Source organism: Bos mutus, chromosome 14, assembly GCF_027580195.1.
Source record: "Bos mutus isolate GX-2022 chromosome 14, NWIPB_WYAK_1.1, whole genome shotgun sequence".
Taxonomy (NCBI): Eukaryota; Metazoa; Chordata; class Mammalia; order Artiodactyla; family Bovidae; genus Bos; species Bos mutus.
In genome coordinates, this window is record NC_091630.1 from 54,264,718 (window position 1) to 54,283,755 (window position 19,038).

The window sequence follows — 19,038 nt, forward strand, 5'->3', positions numbered from 1 at the left end:
AATGGTAAAAAACCTATTTGCAATGCAGGAGATATGAACTCAATTCTTCGGTCAGGATGATCCCCTGGAGGCAGGCATGGCAACCCATTCCAATATTCTTGCCTGGACAGGAAATCCCATGGACAGAGTAGCGTGGTGGGCTACAGTCCATGGGGTCACAAATGAGTCAGACACAACTTAGTGACTAGATGACAACATTTTTTTTAATGTATCCTGAAAAGTAACTGTTTCAATTTTCATAACTATTAATTATCCCTGTGGTGGCAACAATGGATGCTTCTGTAAGCCCACCAGGAACTCACTTGGGATGTCCTTGAAATATTATAGTTTTGTCCTTAAAAAAAGAAAGAGTTCATTTTCAAGAGTCAAACATTTTGGGTGGGGGGGAGTAGGGTGAAGCAAAATATCACAGCTTTCCCATATGCTACTTTCTTTTGTGAGCCCAGTAGCACTTAGACTCTGAATTGTGGAACTCTCTCATTTTCTGCCATGTTATGGTCCTTTAATTTCCTGCCTGATCTCCTCTGGTATCATGGGTAGAACCACAACAAATTTGAATTCCTCCTCTCATGTCCACACCTCCTAGCACAGTGCTTTGTAGAGTGTAGGGGTTTCCTTTGTGTATATATATACACATATTTTTTTGAATGGATGTTGTACTGTCTGTTTTCATTTAGAAAGAATACAAAAAGTGACAAGATTTTCTTTATGTGATGACTTAGAGGGCTGGGATGAAGATGTTGGGGGAGGTTCAAGAGGGAGGGGATGTGTGTGCACATATAGCTGATTCACATTGGTGTACAGCAGAAGCTAACACAACAGTGTAGGGCAATTATACTCTAAACTAAAAAATAAATTTTCTGTGTACAGTCTATACTCAATTTTGTCTTCTAAAGGAAGACAGTAAATGTTTTTGAATTAACTTTTGTTTTAATGAAAACTGCCTTTTTTCAACTCAATAATTATTCCTACCTAAGGCTAAAGAGGAAACCTCTGTAAACATCTGAATGACATTAAATTACGCTAAGTAAGCATCACTAAAATTAACTTCCTTGTTTCTAATTTCTCCATAAGCCTACAGTCACAATGTTTGCCTTGATTAATTATTAAACATATCTCAGATTTTCTAAATTAATGGTTTTGTGCTAGATATGATTTCTCATCAAGCTTTACATTTCTCTGGTAAAATCATATTTAAGTCTACCAAATGTCATAACTCACTTCTGCATTTAATAATCAATGTTTGGCAGATTATTTGAAACTAGTAGAGCAGTAATAATATATGAAGACCTGCAAACATGTCTGGGATAACCATGAGCATTTAGGCCTCCGGAGACTAAATTGTATTGTTTGGAAATCATGTGAATTTGTGTTTGGAAACATAAATGTCTGTGATGACTGATTAACATACAGAATAAAATCCAATCATACACATACCATTAAGGAGAATGCTATAGTATAAGAGGAATACGAATTTTAAATGTTTGCATATTCAAACTATGGGTTTGAATAACTATGTGTACAAGTGACAGATAACATTAGGGGCTTCCCTGGTGGCTCAGAGGTTAAAGCATCTGCCTACAATACAGGAGACCCGGGTTCAATCCCTGGGCCGGGAAGATCCCCTGGAGAAGGAAATGGTAACCCACTCCAGTATTCTTGGCTGGAGAATCCCATGGACAGAGAAGCCTGGTAGGCTACAGTCCACGGGGTCGCAAAGAGTTAGACACAACTGAGCGACTTCATTCACTCACTATAGATTTATGTAAGACCAGACATCTAATAAGGACCCAGATGTTTTCAAAACATGGATATATATATATATATATGTAGACAAAATAGATGATGAATTGCTTAAATTCCACTTAGGGTTTTATCAGTGGGCATGGGAGGTCTTTCTACATTTGAATTGTAAATCTGAAATATTTGCTAAATATTGTACACATATCTATAACAGATAAAACTATTAAAAGTATCTATATGATTGGTATTAGTCAGCCATAAATAGGCTTCCCAGGTGGCGCTAGTGGTAAAGAACCCACCTGCCAATGTAGGAGACATAAGCGACAGGGGTTTGATCTCTAGGTCGGGAAGATCCCTTGGAAGAGGAAATGGCAACTTACTCCAGTGTTCTTGGGAAATCCCATGGACAGAGGAGCCTGGCGGGCTACAGTCCATAGGGTCACAAAGAGTCGGACACAACTTAGCTACTAACACTAATTTTTTTTTTTCACTTGTACATTTTGATGATTAAACGAGTTCGTATTTGCAAAGCACTCAGAGTAGCTCTAAGCATATACTAACAGTTTGTTAAATAAATGAAATGTTATTTCAGAAATAAGACCCCCCCCCCCCCCCGCCCCGCCAAGGAAACTCACTTTTAATGATATTTGCATTTTGGGAGTGGGCTTCCTAGGTGATGCTAGTGGTAAAGAACCTGCATGCCAATGCAGGAAATATAAGAGATGCAAGTTGAATCCCTGGGTTGGAAAGATCCCCTGGAGGAGGGCATGGCAACCCACTCCAGTATTCTTGCCTGGAGAATCCCATGGACAGAGGAGCCTGGTGGGCTACAGTCCACAGGGTTGCAAAGAGTCAGACATGACTGAAAAGCAACTTAGCATGCATTTTTGGAGGGATACAATTGATAGGAATTGGAACTCATTTCAAAAGCTTACTATTTGACTTGATTCTTATACTGTGTGAGCATACGTTACTGAATTAGCAATAATATTATTAGCTCCCGTGACTAAGCCATGTATTCTAAGCAGATGGAATAGATACTTGCACAGCCTTTTTTGGTTGTTTGCACTTTCTTTTTTTAATTTAAATTTATTTGTTTTTAATTGGAGGATAATTGCTTTACAATGTTGTGTTGGCTTCTGCCATACATTAACATGAATCAGTCATAGGTATTCGCAAGTCCCTCTATCTTGAGCCTCCCTCCCACCTGTTAGCCCATCCCTCCCCTCTGTCACACAGCATGAGATTTGAGCTCCTTGCTGTATGATGCAGGGAGCTCAAATCCAGTGCTCACACAGCCTTTTGAGAACACAGATTCTGTAGGATACCTTGTGGTCTACTGTTATCATTTACCATTCTCTCTTGACTTTTCATTTATCTTAAGCTGAAGGTGTCTGATATGAAAGACAGAAAATAGTGATGAGTGCTGATGACGGGACTAGATAGACGCAATGCAAAGAACACGGGCATGATGGAAAACCAATTCTCAGGGTGCTCTGATCCCCAGCTCTGATCCTGGTGACAACCTCCAAAGACGTTAAAGAATGAGACTCATCACCTATCAGATATGAAGGAGAATATCTTGACAGTGAGGGTTCCAGACAATATGTATATAAAATCAGCTCCAAAGAGTTGAAGACAAGGTGAGTTTAATGCGATGTAGATAAGGTTGAGTTTTAAAGGTTTAGAGATTAGCATTTGTCTACTATTTATAAAAATTAGCACCTTTAAAATACCTTGTTCAATAGTTAACATAAATATAATATGGATCTGTTTAGCCACAAATAAGGAATCCTAAAATTTAAAAAGTGCCTTAGATTACATACTCACTATTACTGACCTGTCGACCTCGGGACTGGGCAGTCCACTAAGACGACGTATCTAGTAATAACTAAGTGTACAGTAATAGGGAAGATGTAAGAGCCTCCAAATGATCAGCATCTTCTCTCTGGCTCCAGCATTTTGTCTGTGCATTCATCCATGCCAGTTCTTGATCAATGAATTCTTCTTGTTGTGTTTACTTACTTCAGGCTTTGTAATCTCTTGTCTGTTGGTCATTTATTCATTCATATTCACAAGAACTCATAAATATTTAGTGTCATCGCTCTGCTAGTCTCTGGGACCATGGAAATGAACAGGATTTAAAAGGACACTGTTCTATCCTTCAAGGAACTTTTATTCTGGAAGGTAGACAGACCAAAGACTCAGTTAAACTCTATTAACGGTGTGCTTATATGGCAGGACACCTGTAATGTACATCCTGGGGATGCACGAGCTGGGCAGGTCTAGGAAATGTTCTCAGTGACACATGTACACACTATTTACTATAACACCTGTGTGATAGTTACAAAATAGATAATTATGATGCACAGTTGATATTATGTTATACTATATATCATATGTTAGATATATTGTATATATTATATATACCCAAAATCATTATATTTAGATGAGGTCAAACAATACTAGTGTCCATCAATAGGGGGCCATTAAAATAAACAATGAAACAGAGATGTGCTGATATGGAAATAGCTCCAAAATATCTAATAAGTAAAAAATTGGAAAGTTTCAGAGAGGTGCATATCATAGGCAGTCTTTTGTGGGGCAAATAAGAACATAGAATCACATTTTGTTATATTTGCATAGACACTTTGGAATCCTATGCATAACCCTAAACAAACAAACAAAACAAAATGGGTTGGGCTGCCCAGTGGGGAGCAGAAAGAGGGGATCCAGGCAAGTGGGGACAGGAAGGAAGATTTCACTGCACTTAATTCAAAAAGATTTTTATCTCTTTGAATTAAGTGAATGAATTATCTATTTATCTAATTATCTATTATTGATCTATCTAATTATCTATATAAACCTATCCTGGAACTTTCAGAGGAAAGATGTCTCATCGTGGACTGTGACCAGTGGATGAAGAGTTGGGGGTGGGAAGAAGAAATGTACCATAGGTAGATTATTCAAACACTTCCATCTCAACTTGCCAGAGAGCTGCTGCCCTGAAACCCTCCTCTGCCATCCTAGCCTCCTCTGTTGGCTCCTCCCTTCTGTGAGGAGTTAAGAATCTGTTCAAGTTCAATATCTGTGAACTTCTAGATATTCTGGCACCTCCAGCAATTGTAAGGGTAACCCTTGAAGCAGTAGGGCCCCTGGGACTCTGCCCCATCTCAGAGTCCTTTGCCTGTTTACCTAGCAGTTACCCAAGCGGCACGGGCTGTTAAGTCTTACAACCATCAGCCCTTGTTTTTCCCCAGAAATAAGACTGACATGTTAGCACATGCTAAGTGACTGATACAGGAAGCATTTACATATCATTGGATTTAAAAAAAAAATCCAAGTTCTAATCATTGTAAACATATTCATATGAAATAGAAAATACAAGAAAACCATATGCAATCAACCACAACAATAATACATAGTTATTTTGCTGTGAGACAAAGTCAGGATACCTTTCATTTTAACATAAAAAAGAAAAAATATTGAAATTGTTGTCTGGCAGGTATATTACACAAGAAAAGTCAGAGATCAGCAGCTAATATTTTTACTGCTGCAAGGCTGAATAATATAATGAGGCTTATGTGTGCAGTGGACAGTTCTGAACGTTCAGTAAACTAATATGCCGAGGAATTGATTCATGAATGACAAGTACTTTTAGGTGGCAACATACACTTTATTTAGTGCTTTTCTCTAATGTAGTTTTCTATGTGTCAGTTCAGTTTCTTATCAAATAAATACTTACACCTTGCTGTTCATTTGAATTGGAGTTACTATGGAGAAACGACTTTTTGATTCTACAGCATTCTGCTGCATTATGAAAACTTGGAAATCATGTCATCACTCCACAAAATGGTTTAGCAATTTTCTGTTAATGTTTTTAAAGAAGGGGAATCTGTTCATATATGAATGATTCTAGAAAAATGTTTCAATGTTAAAAAATTCACTAAGAACCTTTAGAATCTAAAATATGATAGAGTACTGTTTCACCTTACAGTAGGTTGAAAACATTTTAAAGAAAATTTGCCTCCATGTTTGTTTTTTTTTTTAATCCAAAGATTTAAACATATATTTTGCCACAATTCCATAGGTAACTTCCAGGAGAGTAAAGAAAGACCAGAGAATACAGAAAGATTGATAAACATATATTGACAAGTGATGACAAACATACAGAAACCAAGAATAATCAGATTCCCTGTTACATCTTTGAAAGAAAATTCCTTATCATTGAGGTCCAGCCTCTTTCTTTGAATTCAGTGTAGAATTTGCTTTTCATTGAACTAGGACACTAAAAGATCTTTGGAGTTTTATGTTCAAGTCTTTAGTCTTTCTAGAAAATTATGATTCAAACATGCTCTAAAATACTATTTTAGACCTTAACATATGTGGTTTAAAGAACAATAATTAATACATTCTGTAAAGGAGGAAAAGACTAGCACACTGATGGCTCCAAATGAGCCATGGCTCCTAGTATGTTCACCTTTCTAGAGGCCCCTCCCACAATAATGCTGGGCTTGATCACATGATTTGCTATAGCCAATGGGACATTAGTAGGCTTTACTCTCAAGAAGAGGCTAGATAAATGCTTGCATGTTGGGCTTCTTTTATTGGAACCCAGCTCACTGGCTGTAAGAAAGCTTCTCAAGTTTTCTTCGAAAAGACAAGCCATGTGGAGGAGAATGTGGGTCAACAGCCAGCCCCAGACATATGAGTGAGGACATCTAGGATAGTGTAACCCCAGCAAAGCTCCTGGTTGAAAAGTTTACATGAGTGACCCTAGCCAGTATCCTATGAAGCAGAACTGCCTAGATTCCTCACCCACAAAACTCAAAGCAACATAATGATATTGTTTTCTGTAATTATATTTTGGAGTGGTTTGTTAGACAGCAGTAGATAATGGTTACAGTAAGTGTTACAAGGACTCCTAAAGTTCTTTCTGGAAATGATTCCAAGTCCATTCTTCATTGACATACACCTCTTACACTTCTATCATCTATTTATTTATTATTGAACCTGAATCTCTTATTCTGACTCTAACCCATTGGAACAGAAGAACTGGAATGGTTGGTTCATGTGAAAAGCACTGTGAGAATGACTATCATATATTGACTCAAAAGAACACCAAATCCTTGTTGGATCTCAAAGAAAAAGACTTCTTGATGATGGTATATACCTTAAATTAATTCCATTCCACAGTGTGATCAAACTGTGGGTGGGGCAGTCTGGTGGAAAGAAAATATCTTTAAGGAATTCCCAGCACATAGGCTTTGTGTGGTCTTTTCAAGCCATTTCCTCTCTATTTCTCTCAATGGAACTGTATCCTCACAACTGATTTTAGGCACTAAAATGTGTAGGACTCTCTGGAGGAATTTGTTTTCTTAAGGAATAATTATTGGAAATATGAGTTTTATTAGATTGAAAAAGACATTGGGCATATTTACATCCTCTTTCTCTAGAATGAATGAGAATTAGTAAAAGAATGCATTAGGAATAGTAACTGTAGTAGAAATGTATTAGGAGAAGAACCCATGGTACCGAATGGACAGTCACCATTTCTGGAGGACAGTGATTCTATTCCACTGAATTATGTGGATTGCATCTCAAGTTAGAAACTACAGTAACTAACTGGTTCTAAAAAAATGTCTGGATATCAAGAGGAAAAAGACATAAACTGCCATCAAGCATAACAAACGTTAGCATCATTACTGTTATTTCCATTGTTTAAAGGATGTTCTCTGTGTACTTATCTATGGCATTATCTACCAGGAGAGCATGGATGGAAGGTTTAGATACAAAATGACGTTAAAGAGAGTCCAGATCCGACAGTGACACAGATGTGATACTTACAGAGAGTAGGATTTGGACGGCACTGTGGATGACCTCCAGGTACTGGAAGTCCACAATGCAGCCGGTGACAGAGACATACGTGTAATCGTCCGTCATGCCGTGGGCTGACGGGGGCAGTACTCTTCGGACACAGCCGGGCCCGTGTTCCCGCCACCATGACCGATGCACAGAGATGTTGAATGTCATTAGGTCTGTATCCTAGGCGGGCAGGAGACAAGACAGAGAAAGGAGATAAACATATTACATCACATCTTCGGCTTTCACCTTAGGAAGAATTCAGGATGAATGAAATTCCTGAAATGGTTTAAATTCCAGGTAAAGAATGACGAAAGACAAACCTAACATGACTGCATGTGTCATACGAATGAAATAGCTTATTTTCATATGGGTTATAGTTATTCAGTGGGGAGATGTAATTCTTTGAATGATAACACTATAAGGTTAGCACAACATCGAAAATTCAGAGATGATATATTTGTTTAAAAATTCATATGCCTATTTATTTAGTTTTTTTATTGGACTATTGTTGATTTACGGTGTTGTTTCAGTTTCTGCTGCACACCAAAGTGACTCAGCCACATGTGTACATATATCTCCTCCTTCTTGAATTTCCTTCCCATTTAGGTCTCCACAGAGCATTGAGTAGAGTTGCCTGTGCTATACAGTAGGTTCTCATTACTTCTCTATTTTATAAACAACATCCCCGTGGACTGTAGCCCACCAGGCTCCTCCGTCCATGGGATTCTCCAGGCAAGAATACTGGAGTGGGTTGCCATTTCCTTCTCCAGGGGATCTTCCTGACCCAGGGATCGAACCCAGGTCTCCCGCATTGCAGGCAGACGCTTTAACCTCTGAGCCACCAGGGAAGCCCTTAAACAACATCAGTAGTGCATATATGTCAATTCCAATCTCCCAATTCATCCCACCTCTCCCTTCAATTATATTGTCCACACTGGAATTTTCTTCTCTGTTTTCTTATTGCTCCATTGCCACTGGTATCACCATCATGGTAACGTGTACTGAGAGAGTTTTTTTGCCTGCGAGACATTGTTCTAAGCACTTTCCATATATTATGCGTTCATACAGGTATCATCGTCCTAACTTACAGTAGTTGAATAATGGTCCCCCAAATCACATTTATATCCATCTCCCTGGAATCTGTGAATTCTACCTTATACAGCAAGAATAGGACTTTGTAGCTATGATTGTGGTAAGGATCATGAAATGGGGGGATTATTCTGGATTAACTGATGGGCCCTAAAGACAATCACGTTTCCTTTTAAGAGGGAAGCAAAGGGATGCTAGACACAAGGAAGAACAGAACAAAAGGGTGACCATGGAGGCAACAATTGGAGCGATGTGGCCACAGGAATGCTGACCACCACCAGAAGCTGGGAGAGACAAGAGAAGATTATCCCTAAAACTCCAGGGGGAGCCTGGCCCTGGCAGCATCTTGATTTCAGTCCAGTGAAACTGATTTCAGACTTCTGGCCTCCAGAACTATGAGAATATACACTTCCATTGTTTAAGACACCAGGTTCATGGTAGTTGTTGTATAGCAATCATAAAAAAAAAAAAAAAAATTAAAGCAGATGAGAAAAGTTGGTCACAGAAAGGAAAAATAAAGTGCCCAACCTCATTAATAAATCAATCAAAAGAACTTCCTATGTATGGTGGGGTTTCCCTGGTAGCTTAGCTGGTAAAGAATCTACCTGCAATGCAGGAGACTCTGGTTCCATTTCTGGGTTGGGAAGATACCCTGAGAAGGGATAGGCTACCCACTCCAGTATTCTTGGGCTTCTCTGCTGGCTCAGACAGTAAAGAATCCTCCTGCAATGCAGGAGACCTGAGTTCAATCCCTGGGTTAGGAAGATCCCCTGGAGGAGGGCATGACAACCCACCCAGTATTTTTGCCTGGAGAATCTTCAAGGACAGAGGTGCCTGGCGGGCTTCAGTCCACGGGGTCACCAAGAGTCAGGCATGACTGAGTGACACAGCACACAGCACAGCATGTAGTGGCAGACCCAGAACTCGATCCCATGCGGTCTGTACTTTCAGCTGTGATGTGGTGCTTTCCCATTCCTCTGTTCCCCTGCCCAACCCTTTATAATTCCTCAGACCCTGAAGGGAGCTAGTTCCTCCCTCTTTAGTTGTTTTCAGAAAATGCCACCACAGCCGAGCAAAAGAACAAAGAAGGCAAGCCTTGACTTTTCCATATCAAAAGAGACTTCCAGAAACTCCTAACAGAGACACCCGTGCAGATGTTTAAACCTCAAGAGTAGCCTTTTCATATCTGCAAAGTGTCAGCTATGAAGGACTAAGGTTATAATGTTTTTGTCATAAACAATACTTTAAAAAGAACAGATGAGGAACCAGACTCTTGGCTCCCAGATAAAGTAAAGATTACAGCTGCTGATGTGGAGCAGGAAGGAGGGAGGGTGAGGATGGACAGAGGGCAAGGGCGCCTACCTACCACAGTTGGTGGACTGGGACACAGATCTGCTGGGGAACGGAGGATCCAGGAGCCGGGGATTGGGTCCATTCCCAGCCTCCACTCCCAGCGAGCTTGTCATCACTAGTGCCAGGGGGACGTGTTGAATGGGTACCACAGATGGCTCTTGTTCAGCCACTCAGGGGCCACCCACTGATTGTGCACCCACAATGATGCTCTGTACATCCCTGTGCTACTTAGAGAACTGTCCTTACCTGAGTGGTGTAGGACACTCCTAAGGAAGAGACACTGGGTTTGGAACTCTGCAGACTTACAGGACACTGGTGTGAAATGGAAAGTTCTTGAACTTCTAGGTGGCTGGTCCTGAAAACCAGTGTGGGAGCCCCCAGAGCAAGGACAGTGGAGGACCCTGTCACCCGTTGCTCTGCTGTATGTGATACCCACATTGTGAGGTGAGAACATTTCCAGTTCACGTAGTAGGCAGTTACTCCACAGTTTTAGATTTTCCTCAACTCAATTCAAAGTACCATTATAAGTATGCCTGTGATTAGATCAATAATAAAACATGTTCTTTTTTTTTTTTTTTTGGTGTTGGTTTGCTACAAATATCATTCAGTTACCTTCACAGTTACAGCATTTTATGGATAATAAGACATTTTACATCATCCTGTTTTTAGGTGTTGGTTGGCTATATGTATCATTTGCAGTTACCCTCTGGAGGGAAAGTATTATAGAAAAATAATTGCTTTCGCTAGTGAATTCAGTTTCACGCAAGGCAATTTACCTGCAGGCAAACTGCATGCTACCCTCTTTGCTAGCCATCAGATTTAATCTCTTGGAGTTAGTCTTGGTCACTGCAGACGAACTATTATTTTTGATTTTAATAGACTTCATTAGGTTCAGGATAAATTAGTGTTATCTCAAAACTCATAGCAATCTCTACTCTTTAAGCATTCTTACCCTTACCTCTTGCCTTTTCTAATGCAGGACTGACTGTAAGTTCCTTTTAATATGACTTTGACTAAAATTTATTTTACCCAAATAAAAAAAAGTGAATTTATGAACTAATGATACATATTTGTTACACTCATAGAAATGTCTCAGTGTGGTTCTCAATTTGTTGGGACTACAATATATTTATGGGCTTCCCAGGTGGCTCAGCAGTAAAGAATCTGCCTGCAATGTAGGAGACTCAAGTTCAATCCTTGGGTTCATCCTGGAGAAGGAAGTGGCAATCTGCTCCATTATTCATATCTGGAAAATTTCATGTGTAGACGAGCCTGGCAGGTGACAGACCTTGGGGTCGCAAAGAGTCAGACACAACTGAGTGATTGAGCATGCACACACACACACATAATATATTTATAAACTCTACTATTCTTTGCAATGACTGTATAAAATTTGAATGAGAACATCAGTAGCATCAAGTGATATTTAAAATTCAAGCCTCTCACTTAAATTTGGTATAAAATTTTACTACAAGTTTGTATATGCTTTCTATCTCCTTTAGCAGTTAGATTTCAAACATTAAACAACACCTTAACACATAATAAACTCAATTTCCTATGAGAGGCATGTCAGAGAAAATGCAACTCAGAAAACTGCAACTTTTAAATAAAGAAAAGTAAACAAAGAAATAAATGCAGAAAATGTATAAGATTGTTCATTTTTTTGACACTTTTGGTTATATCAAAACTGTCAGTTCTGAAATACACAGGTAAGTGCTAAAATAATATTAAAAATAATTATAAATAATTAAATTGAAGAAAGTGGGGAAAACCAGTAGACCATTCAGGTATGACCTAAATCAAATCCCTTATGATTATACAGTGGAAGTGAAAATAGATTTAAGGGCCTAGATCTGATAGATAGAGTGCCTGATGAACTATGGAATGAGGTTCGTGACACTGTACAGGAGACAGGGATCAAGACCATCCCCATGGAAAAGAAATGCAAAAAAGCAAAATGGCTGTCTGGGGAGGCCTTACAAATGGCTGTGAAAAGAAGAGAAGTGAAAAGCAAAGGAGAAAAGGAAAGATATAAGCATCTGAATGCAGAGCTTCAAAGAATAGCAAGGAGAGATAAGAAAGCCTTCCTCAGCAATCAATGCAAAGAAATAGAGGAAAACAATAGAATGGGAAAGACTAGAGATCTCTTCAAGAAAATTAGAGATACCAAGGGAATATTTCATGCAAAGATGGGCTCGATAAAGGATAGAAATGGTATGGACCTAACAGAAGCAGAAGATATTAAGAAGAGGTGGCAAGAATACACAGAAGAACTGTACAAAAAATATCTTCATGACCCAGATAATCACGATGAAGTGATCACTGACCTAGAGCCAGACATCCTGGAATGTGAAGTCAAGTGGGCCTTAGAAAGCATCACTACGAACAAAGCTAGTGGAGGTGATGGAATTCCAGTTGAGCTATTTCAAATCCTGAAAGATGATGCTGTGAAAGTGCTGCACTCAATATGCCAGCAAATTTGGAAAACTCAGCAGTGCCCACAGGACTGGAAAAGATCAGATTTCATTCCAATCCCAAAGAAAGGCAATGCCAAAGAATGCTCAAACTACCACACAATTGCACTCATCTCACATGCTAGTAAAGTAATGCTCAAAATTCTCCAAGCCAGGCTTTAGCAATATGTGAACTGTGAACTTCCTGATGTTCAAGCTTGTTTTAGAAAAGGCAGAGGAACCAGAGATCAAATTGCCAACATCTGATGGATCATGGAAAAAGCAAGAGAGTTCCAGAAAAACATCTATTTCTGCTTTATTGACTACGCCAAAGCCTTTGACTGTGTGGATCACAATAAACTGTGGAAAATTCTGAAAGAGATGGGAATACCAGACCACCTGACCTGCCTCTTGAGAAATCTGTATACAGGTCAGGAAGCAACAGTTAGAACTGGACATGGAACAACAGACTGGTTCCAAATAGGAAAAGGAATACGTCAAGGCTGTATATTGTCACCCTGCTTATTTAAATTCTATGCAGAGTACATCATGAGAAACTCTGGGCTGGAAGAAGCACAAGCTGGAATCAAGATTGCCATGAGAAATATCAATAACCTCAGATATGCAGATGACACCACCCTTATGGCAGAAAGTGAAGAGGAACTCAAAAGCCTCTTGATGAAAGTGAAAGTGGAGAGTGAAGAAGTTGGCTTAAAGCTCAACATTCAGAAAACAAAGATCATGGCATCTGCTCGCATCACTTCATGGGAAACAGATGGGGAAACAGTGGAAACAGTGTCAGACTTTATTTTCCTGGGCTCCAAAATCACTGCAGATGGTGACTGCAGCCATGAAAGTAAAAGACGCTTACTCCTTGGAAGGAAAGTTATGTCCAACCTAGATAGCATATTCAAAAGCAGAGACATTACTTTGCCAACAAAGGTCTGTCTAGTCAAGGCTATGGTTTTTCCTGTGGTCATGTATGGATGTGAGAGTTGGACTATGAAGGCTGAGCACCGAAGAATTGATGCTTTTGAACTGTGGTGTTGGAGAAGACTCTTGAGAGTCCCTTGGACTGCAAGGAGACCCAACCCGTCCATTCTGAAGGAGACCAGTCCTGGGATTTCTTTGGAAGGAAAGATGCTAAAGCTGAAACTCCAGTACTTTGGCCACCTCATGCGAAGAGTTGACTCACTGGAAAAGACTCTGATGCTGGGAGGGATTGGGGGCAGGAGGAGAAGGGGATGACAGAGGATGATATGGCTGGATGGCATCACTGACTCGATGGACGTGAGTCTGAGTGAACTCCGGGAGTTGGTGATGGACAGGGAGGCCTGGCATGCTGCCTGGCATGCTGTGATTCATGGGGTTGCAAAGAGTCGGACATGACTGAGTGACTGAACTGACAAATAATTCATGTTATTAATTGTTATTTCTTGGAAATAACATTCTTGCTTAAATGCTATTTCTTGGAGTCAGAATATTATCTGAGAATTTAAGCACACCATGGTTAAGAAAATTGACATAGATAATGGTATTTGGATTTATGTGAGTATATATGATTACCAAGGGACAGTGTGTAAAACAAGGAGAAAGAAAGCAAGGAGAGAGACAAGAAAGATGAAGGGTTTGGGAGATATCAGGACAACCTGGGAAAAGAGAGCATGTCAAGGTCAACTGGAATAAGAACTTAAGGGAAGTTGGTAAAGCCAGAGACGAAACAGAACATATTGAATTTTCTGTTTGGTGGGCCAATGGGGACTTTACAAATACATGCCAGAAGAGCACTGGGAGTGAAAAATTGGATTTCAAGGAATTGAGGGGATTGAGAAGAGAGATTTGGTGTTTTTCATGAAGTTGGGACTCCAGGTAATAAGAACATGGGATGCCAGCTTCCAGGGTGGAAAAGGAGAACAAGGGTCAATCCATACACCTGCTCACACCCACCAGATTATGACTTAAAAGAAAATTATTTCAGAGTATCTGCTTTTCCCTGAATATCTACCCAACTAAATACTAAATGTTTAAAAGCCCTTTCATCTCAACCTTGAATCTCCAAGTTGTTCCTATTTTCTTAAAGTACTCAAGTTAAGAAAAAAAGCCTTCTAGCATTTTTTGAAATGTTCATTATGAGGTAGACATGACTGCCCACTTTTATTGGCAGTAAGTGTAGTCACAGTATTGGAACCAGTTCACATCCTGAAAAATTCAATATTCACTTTCTATTATAGTAGCTGCTGCTGCAGCTAAGTCGCTTCAATTGTGTCCGACTCTGTGAGACCCCATAGATGGCAGCCCACCAGGCTCCTCCATCCCTGGGATTCTCCAGGCAAGAACACTGGAGTGGGTTGCCATTTCCTTCTCCAATGCATGAAAGTGAAAAGTGAAAGTGAAGTCGCTCAGTCATGTCTGACTCTGTGCGACCCTATAGACAGCAGCCCACCAGGCTCCTCCATCCATGGGATTTTCCAGGCAAGAATACTGGAGTGGGTCGCCATTGCCTTCTCCCTATTATAGTAGACCACTGTATAATTTTTCATTAATCAAAGATCTAGTCTCTCTCTTAGTCTTTGTTCTTTTAATTATCTACTTTTTTGGTATGTGTTTAATTTAATCTTAGCTGCTGCTGCTACTGCTGCTAAGTTGCTTCAGTCGTGTCCGACTCTGTGCGACCCCATAGACGGCAGCCCACCAGGCCCCACCGTCCCTGGGATTCTCCAGGCAAGAACACTGGAGTGGGTTGCCATTTCCTCCTCCAATACTAATCCTCTCTGTTTCTAGAAATGGACTCACAACTATTCATAATCATTTTTCCCCCTTCCTCCTTAGTTGTGACTGAAAGGGTCCTTAAAACCAGTTTCGTATGGCTATCTACTCTCTTTGTCTTTTCACTTTCTTTTGTCATAAACCAGCCCATGTGGAAGTGAAAATGTGACCTTGAAGAGAAGTACACATGTATTTAAGAAAATAGATTTTGCTCAATTTTAGAGTTAGCTTTGAGTTTACATTTATATAATAAAATTCATGTCAGTTGAAACTTCTTTTGAAATACTGTTTATCTCAGAATAAGAATTAGAAAAGTGAAAACAACTGTACTACACTTCTAATAATTTTCTTTTCAGTGAAGCATCAAATATTTCCAAGAGTACTGTAGATTAATAATAAAGGATAAACACTGTGCTTGGTAGAGAGGTTTAAGTGTGTGGAGCCCATTACACAAAGACTTAGCATCAGTTCAAATATATCAAAAACTCTATGCTATTTTCCTATATTAAAAGCAACTCTTAGAGATAAACTTCAAAGGTTTTCCATTGGAAAGTGTTAGTCATTTGCTGTTGCTTTCTTAAAGAACACTTCCTGTAAGCCATGAGCATGTCATAATTATTTAGGACTATGCCACTGGTGTCGAATATAAAGAACAGCAGAGTGAGGAGCAGACATGGATCATTTTGATTTTCTATTTTTCATCCTTACAACTAGGTACTTCTAGGGCTTTCCCATTGTTTACCATTGATCAGAAGCCAGAGGCAGAGCTAAGAGTAATCAGGCTTTTTGTCTTCAATCTTGACCTTAATTCCCTAGACTGAACCACTTCAGGAAGTTGTGAAGTCTCATCCATCTATTAGATGGATATGTATGGAGTTTCTAAAATGAGCTATGCACTGGGATTTAAGTGAACATTAGATCTTATTCTTGCCCTCATGGAACTTATATTCTAGTGGAGAAAATAAGTAACAAAGTAAACAGTTAAGTAGACAAACAATTATACATTGTAAAAATTAATATAAAGGGAATAATGTGATGGAGAGTGACTGTGTTGAAGCTGGAGTTATTTCATACAAGGTGGCAGAGGAGGCCTCTCTGATGGTTGATATGTAGGCTAAGGCCTGTTGTTTGAGGAAGAACCAGAAGATGTGAAGATTTGCAGAAAGAGTGTCACATGCAAACAGAACTGCTAGTACAAAGCCCATGAGATGGCAAAGAGTTTTAGGTGTTCCAGGGACTGACTGAGGGTCCACGCAGATGGAGGGAAGCTGAAGTGAGCACAGAAGTGGTATAAGAAAAGATTGAAGATACAGGAATAAGTTATGATAGAGGCTGGGGTGGTGGTGGATGAACTGGGAGACTGGGAGTGACATTATACGCTAACAATACTGTGTAAAGAATAGATAGCTAATAAGAACCTACTGTATACATCAGGGAACCCTACTTAGTGCTCTGTGGCCACCTAAATGGGAAAGAATCCAAAAAAGAGGGGGTGTATATATACACACATATGCACATATACACACATATGTGTAGCTGATTGACTCTGCTGAATGCAACAGAAACTAACACAATGTTGTGAAGCAACTATACTCCAATAAAAATTAACTTCAGAAAAAGAGTCTGAATTTTACTCAAATCCAGGTGGGAGGTCAAAGACTGATAGCACCTGCTTTGCATTTTTTTTGAAGATGATTCTAAGAATTGTATAGGGACTGGATTTGCCTGGAACAAAAGTGGAAGATAGTAAGGTGGTTACTATAGCAGGTCAGGGAATCCGGAGAAAGATGGCAGCTTCATAGGGGCAGAACAGAGAGCGGAGACATATTTTGCAGGTAGAAGAGAGTGTGGAGACAAGAAGAGATGGATGCAGGAGGATTCAAGTTTCTGATTGAGCCCATCTGCTGAAGGCAACTCTCTGAAGAATAGGGCAGCTCTGAGCCATCAGCAGCCAGTAATTCAACAGCTAGGGAGTGGGCACCTCAGCCCTGTAAAGGGGGAAAGGACAAAAATAACATTTACCAGTGTATTTTTATCAATTTGCCATTTCAAGCCATTTTCCTTAAATGTGGGTTAAAACAAATACGTAATCACACTAAACGGTGTTGGAAATAAGGATTTTTAGTGTAAGAGAAAAGAGACAGTTACGAGATCAAGGAAAAACAAGTGTAAATACTGTGATTTGGGAAACAAAAAATCTAATGCTCTTCATGTTGGTAGCATAAATTTTAGTAATATATTTCACCATAATTATTTCTTACTTTAGAAATAAGAATTAAAATATTGCCCATTATGAATTAATCTTGTTCAGTTGCTAAGTTGTGTCCGACTCTTTGCGATCCCATGAACTGCAGCATGCCAGGCTTCCCTGTTCTTTCTTATCTCTCAGAGTTTGCCCAAACTCAAGTCCATTGAGTCGGTGAATTAATCTTAAAATGGATGAAATCAGTTCATTTAAATTCCATCCTGATGTTACCTACACAACTTCTATTACCATGTTCTGAGTTGAGGCTCTAGTACATTCAGTCATACTGCTAACTATATAATTTTCATTAAAATGGATAATGTTTGCATTCATTTATTTTGTTCTGATCTTTTAATTCATTCATTTGAGTACCTTAGTCCTAGAATAAAGAGTAGTTGATAAAAATAACTCTATTGCTGAGTCTTTTTGTTTGTTTGTTTTGTTTTTATTTTTTTTAATTTTATTTTATTTTTAAACTTTACAATATTGTATTAGTTTTGCCAAATATCGAAATGAATCCGTCACAGGTATACATGTGTTCCCCATCCTGAACCCTCCTCCCTCCTCCCTCCCCATACCATCCCTCTGGGTCATCCCAGTGCACCAGCCCCAAGCATCCAGTATCGTGCATCGAACCTGGACTGGCGACTCGTTTCATACATGATATTATACATGCTTCAGTGCCATTCTCCCAAATCTTCCCACCCTCTCTCTCTCTCACAGAGTCCATAAGATTGTTCTATACATCAGTGTCTATTTTGCTGTCTCGTACACAGGGTTATTGTTACCATCTTTCTAAATTCCATATATATGCATTAGTATACTGTATTGGTGTTTTTCTTTCTGGCTTACTTCACTTTGTATAACAGGCTCCAGTTTCATCCACCTCATTAGAACTGATTCAAATGTATTCTTTTTAATGGCTGAGTAATACTCCATTGTGTATATGTACCACAGCTTTCTTATCCATTCATCTGCTGATGGACATCTAGGTTGCTTCCATGTCCTGGCTGTTATAAACAGTGCTGCGATGAACATTGGGGTACATGTGTCTCTTTCCCTTCTGGTTTCCTCAGTGTGTATGCCCAGCAGTGGGATTGCTGGATCATAAGGCAGTTTTATTTCCAGTTTTTTAAGGAATCTCCACACTATTCTCCATAGTGGCTGTACTAGTTTGCATTCCCACCAACAGTGTAAGAGGGTTCCCTTTTCTCCACACCCTCTCCAGCATTTATTGCTTGTAGACTTTTGGATCGCAGCCATTCTGACTGGTGTGAAATGGTACCTCATAGTGGTTTTGATTTGCATTTCTCTGATAATGAGTGATGTTGAGCATCTTTGCTGAGTCTTTTATTTATATTTGTATCTAGATTAGCTGAATTTTAGGATTAGTACAGTTTTAGTTTATAAGTGTATATATCCACTGTTTTATTTAAAGGATTAATATAAGCTCTATTTCCTTAGTCTTTGAAGGTTCGGTACTGTAGGCATGGCACTTTAAACATGTAAGTAAAATTGTACCAC

At 39.4% G+C, this 19,038-nt stretch overlaps 1 protein-coding gene across 2 annotated transcripts in view; it reads right to left on the reverse strand.

Annotated features, from left to right (window-relative positions):
- Window positions 1–19,038, reverse strand: part of NKAIN3 (sodium/potassium transporting ATPase interacting 3) — a 564,286-nt gene that overhangs the window by 145,985 nt on the left and 399,263 nt on the right. For both annotated transcript variants that reach the window (XM_070382343.1, XM_070382342.1), the window contains exon 4: window positions 7,591–7,788. In XM_070382343.1, coding sequence (XP_070238444.1) covers window positions 7,591–7,788 — 198 coding nt within the window. The remainder of the gene's footprint in view (window positions 1–7,590; window positions 7,789–19,038) is intronic.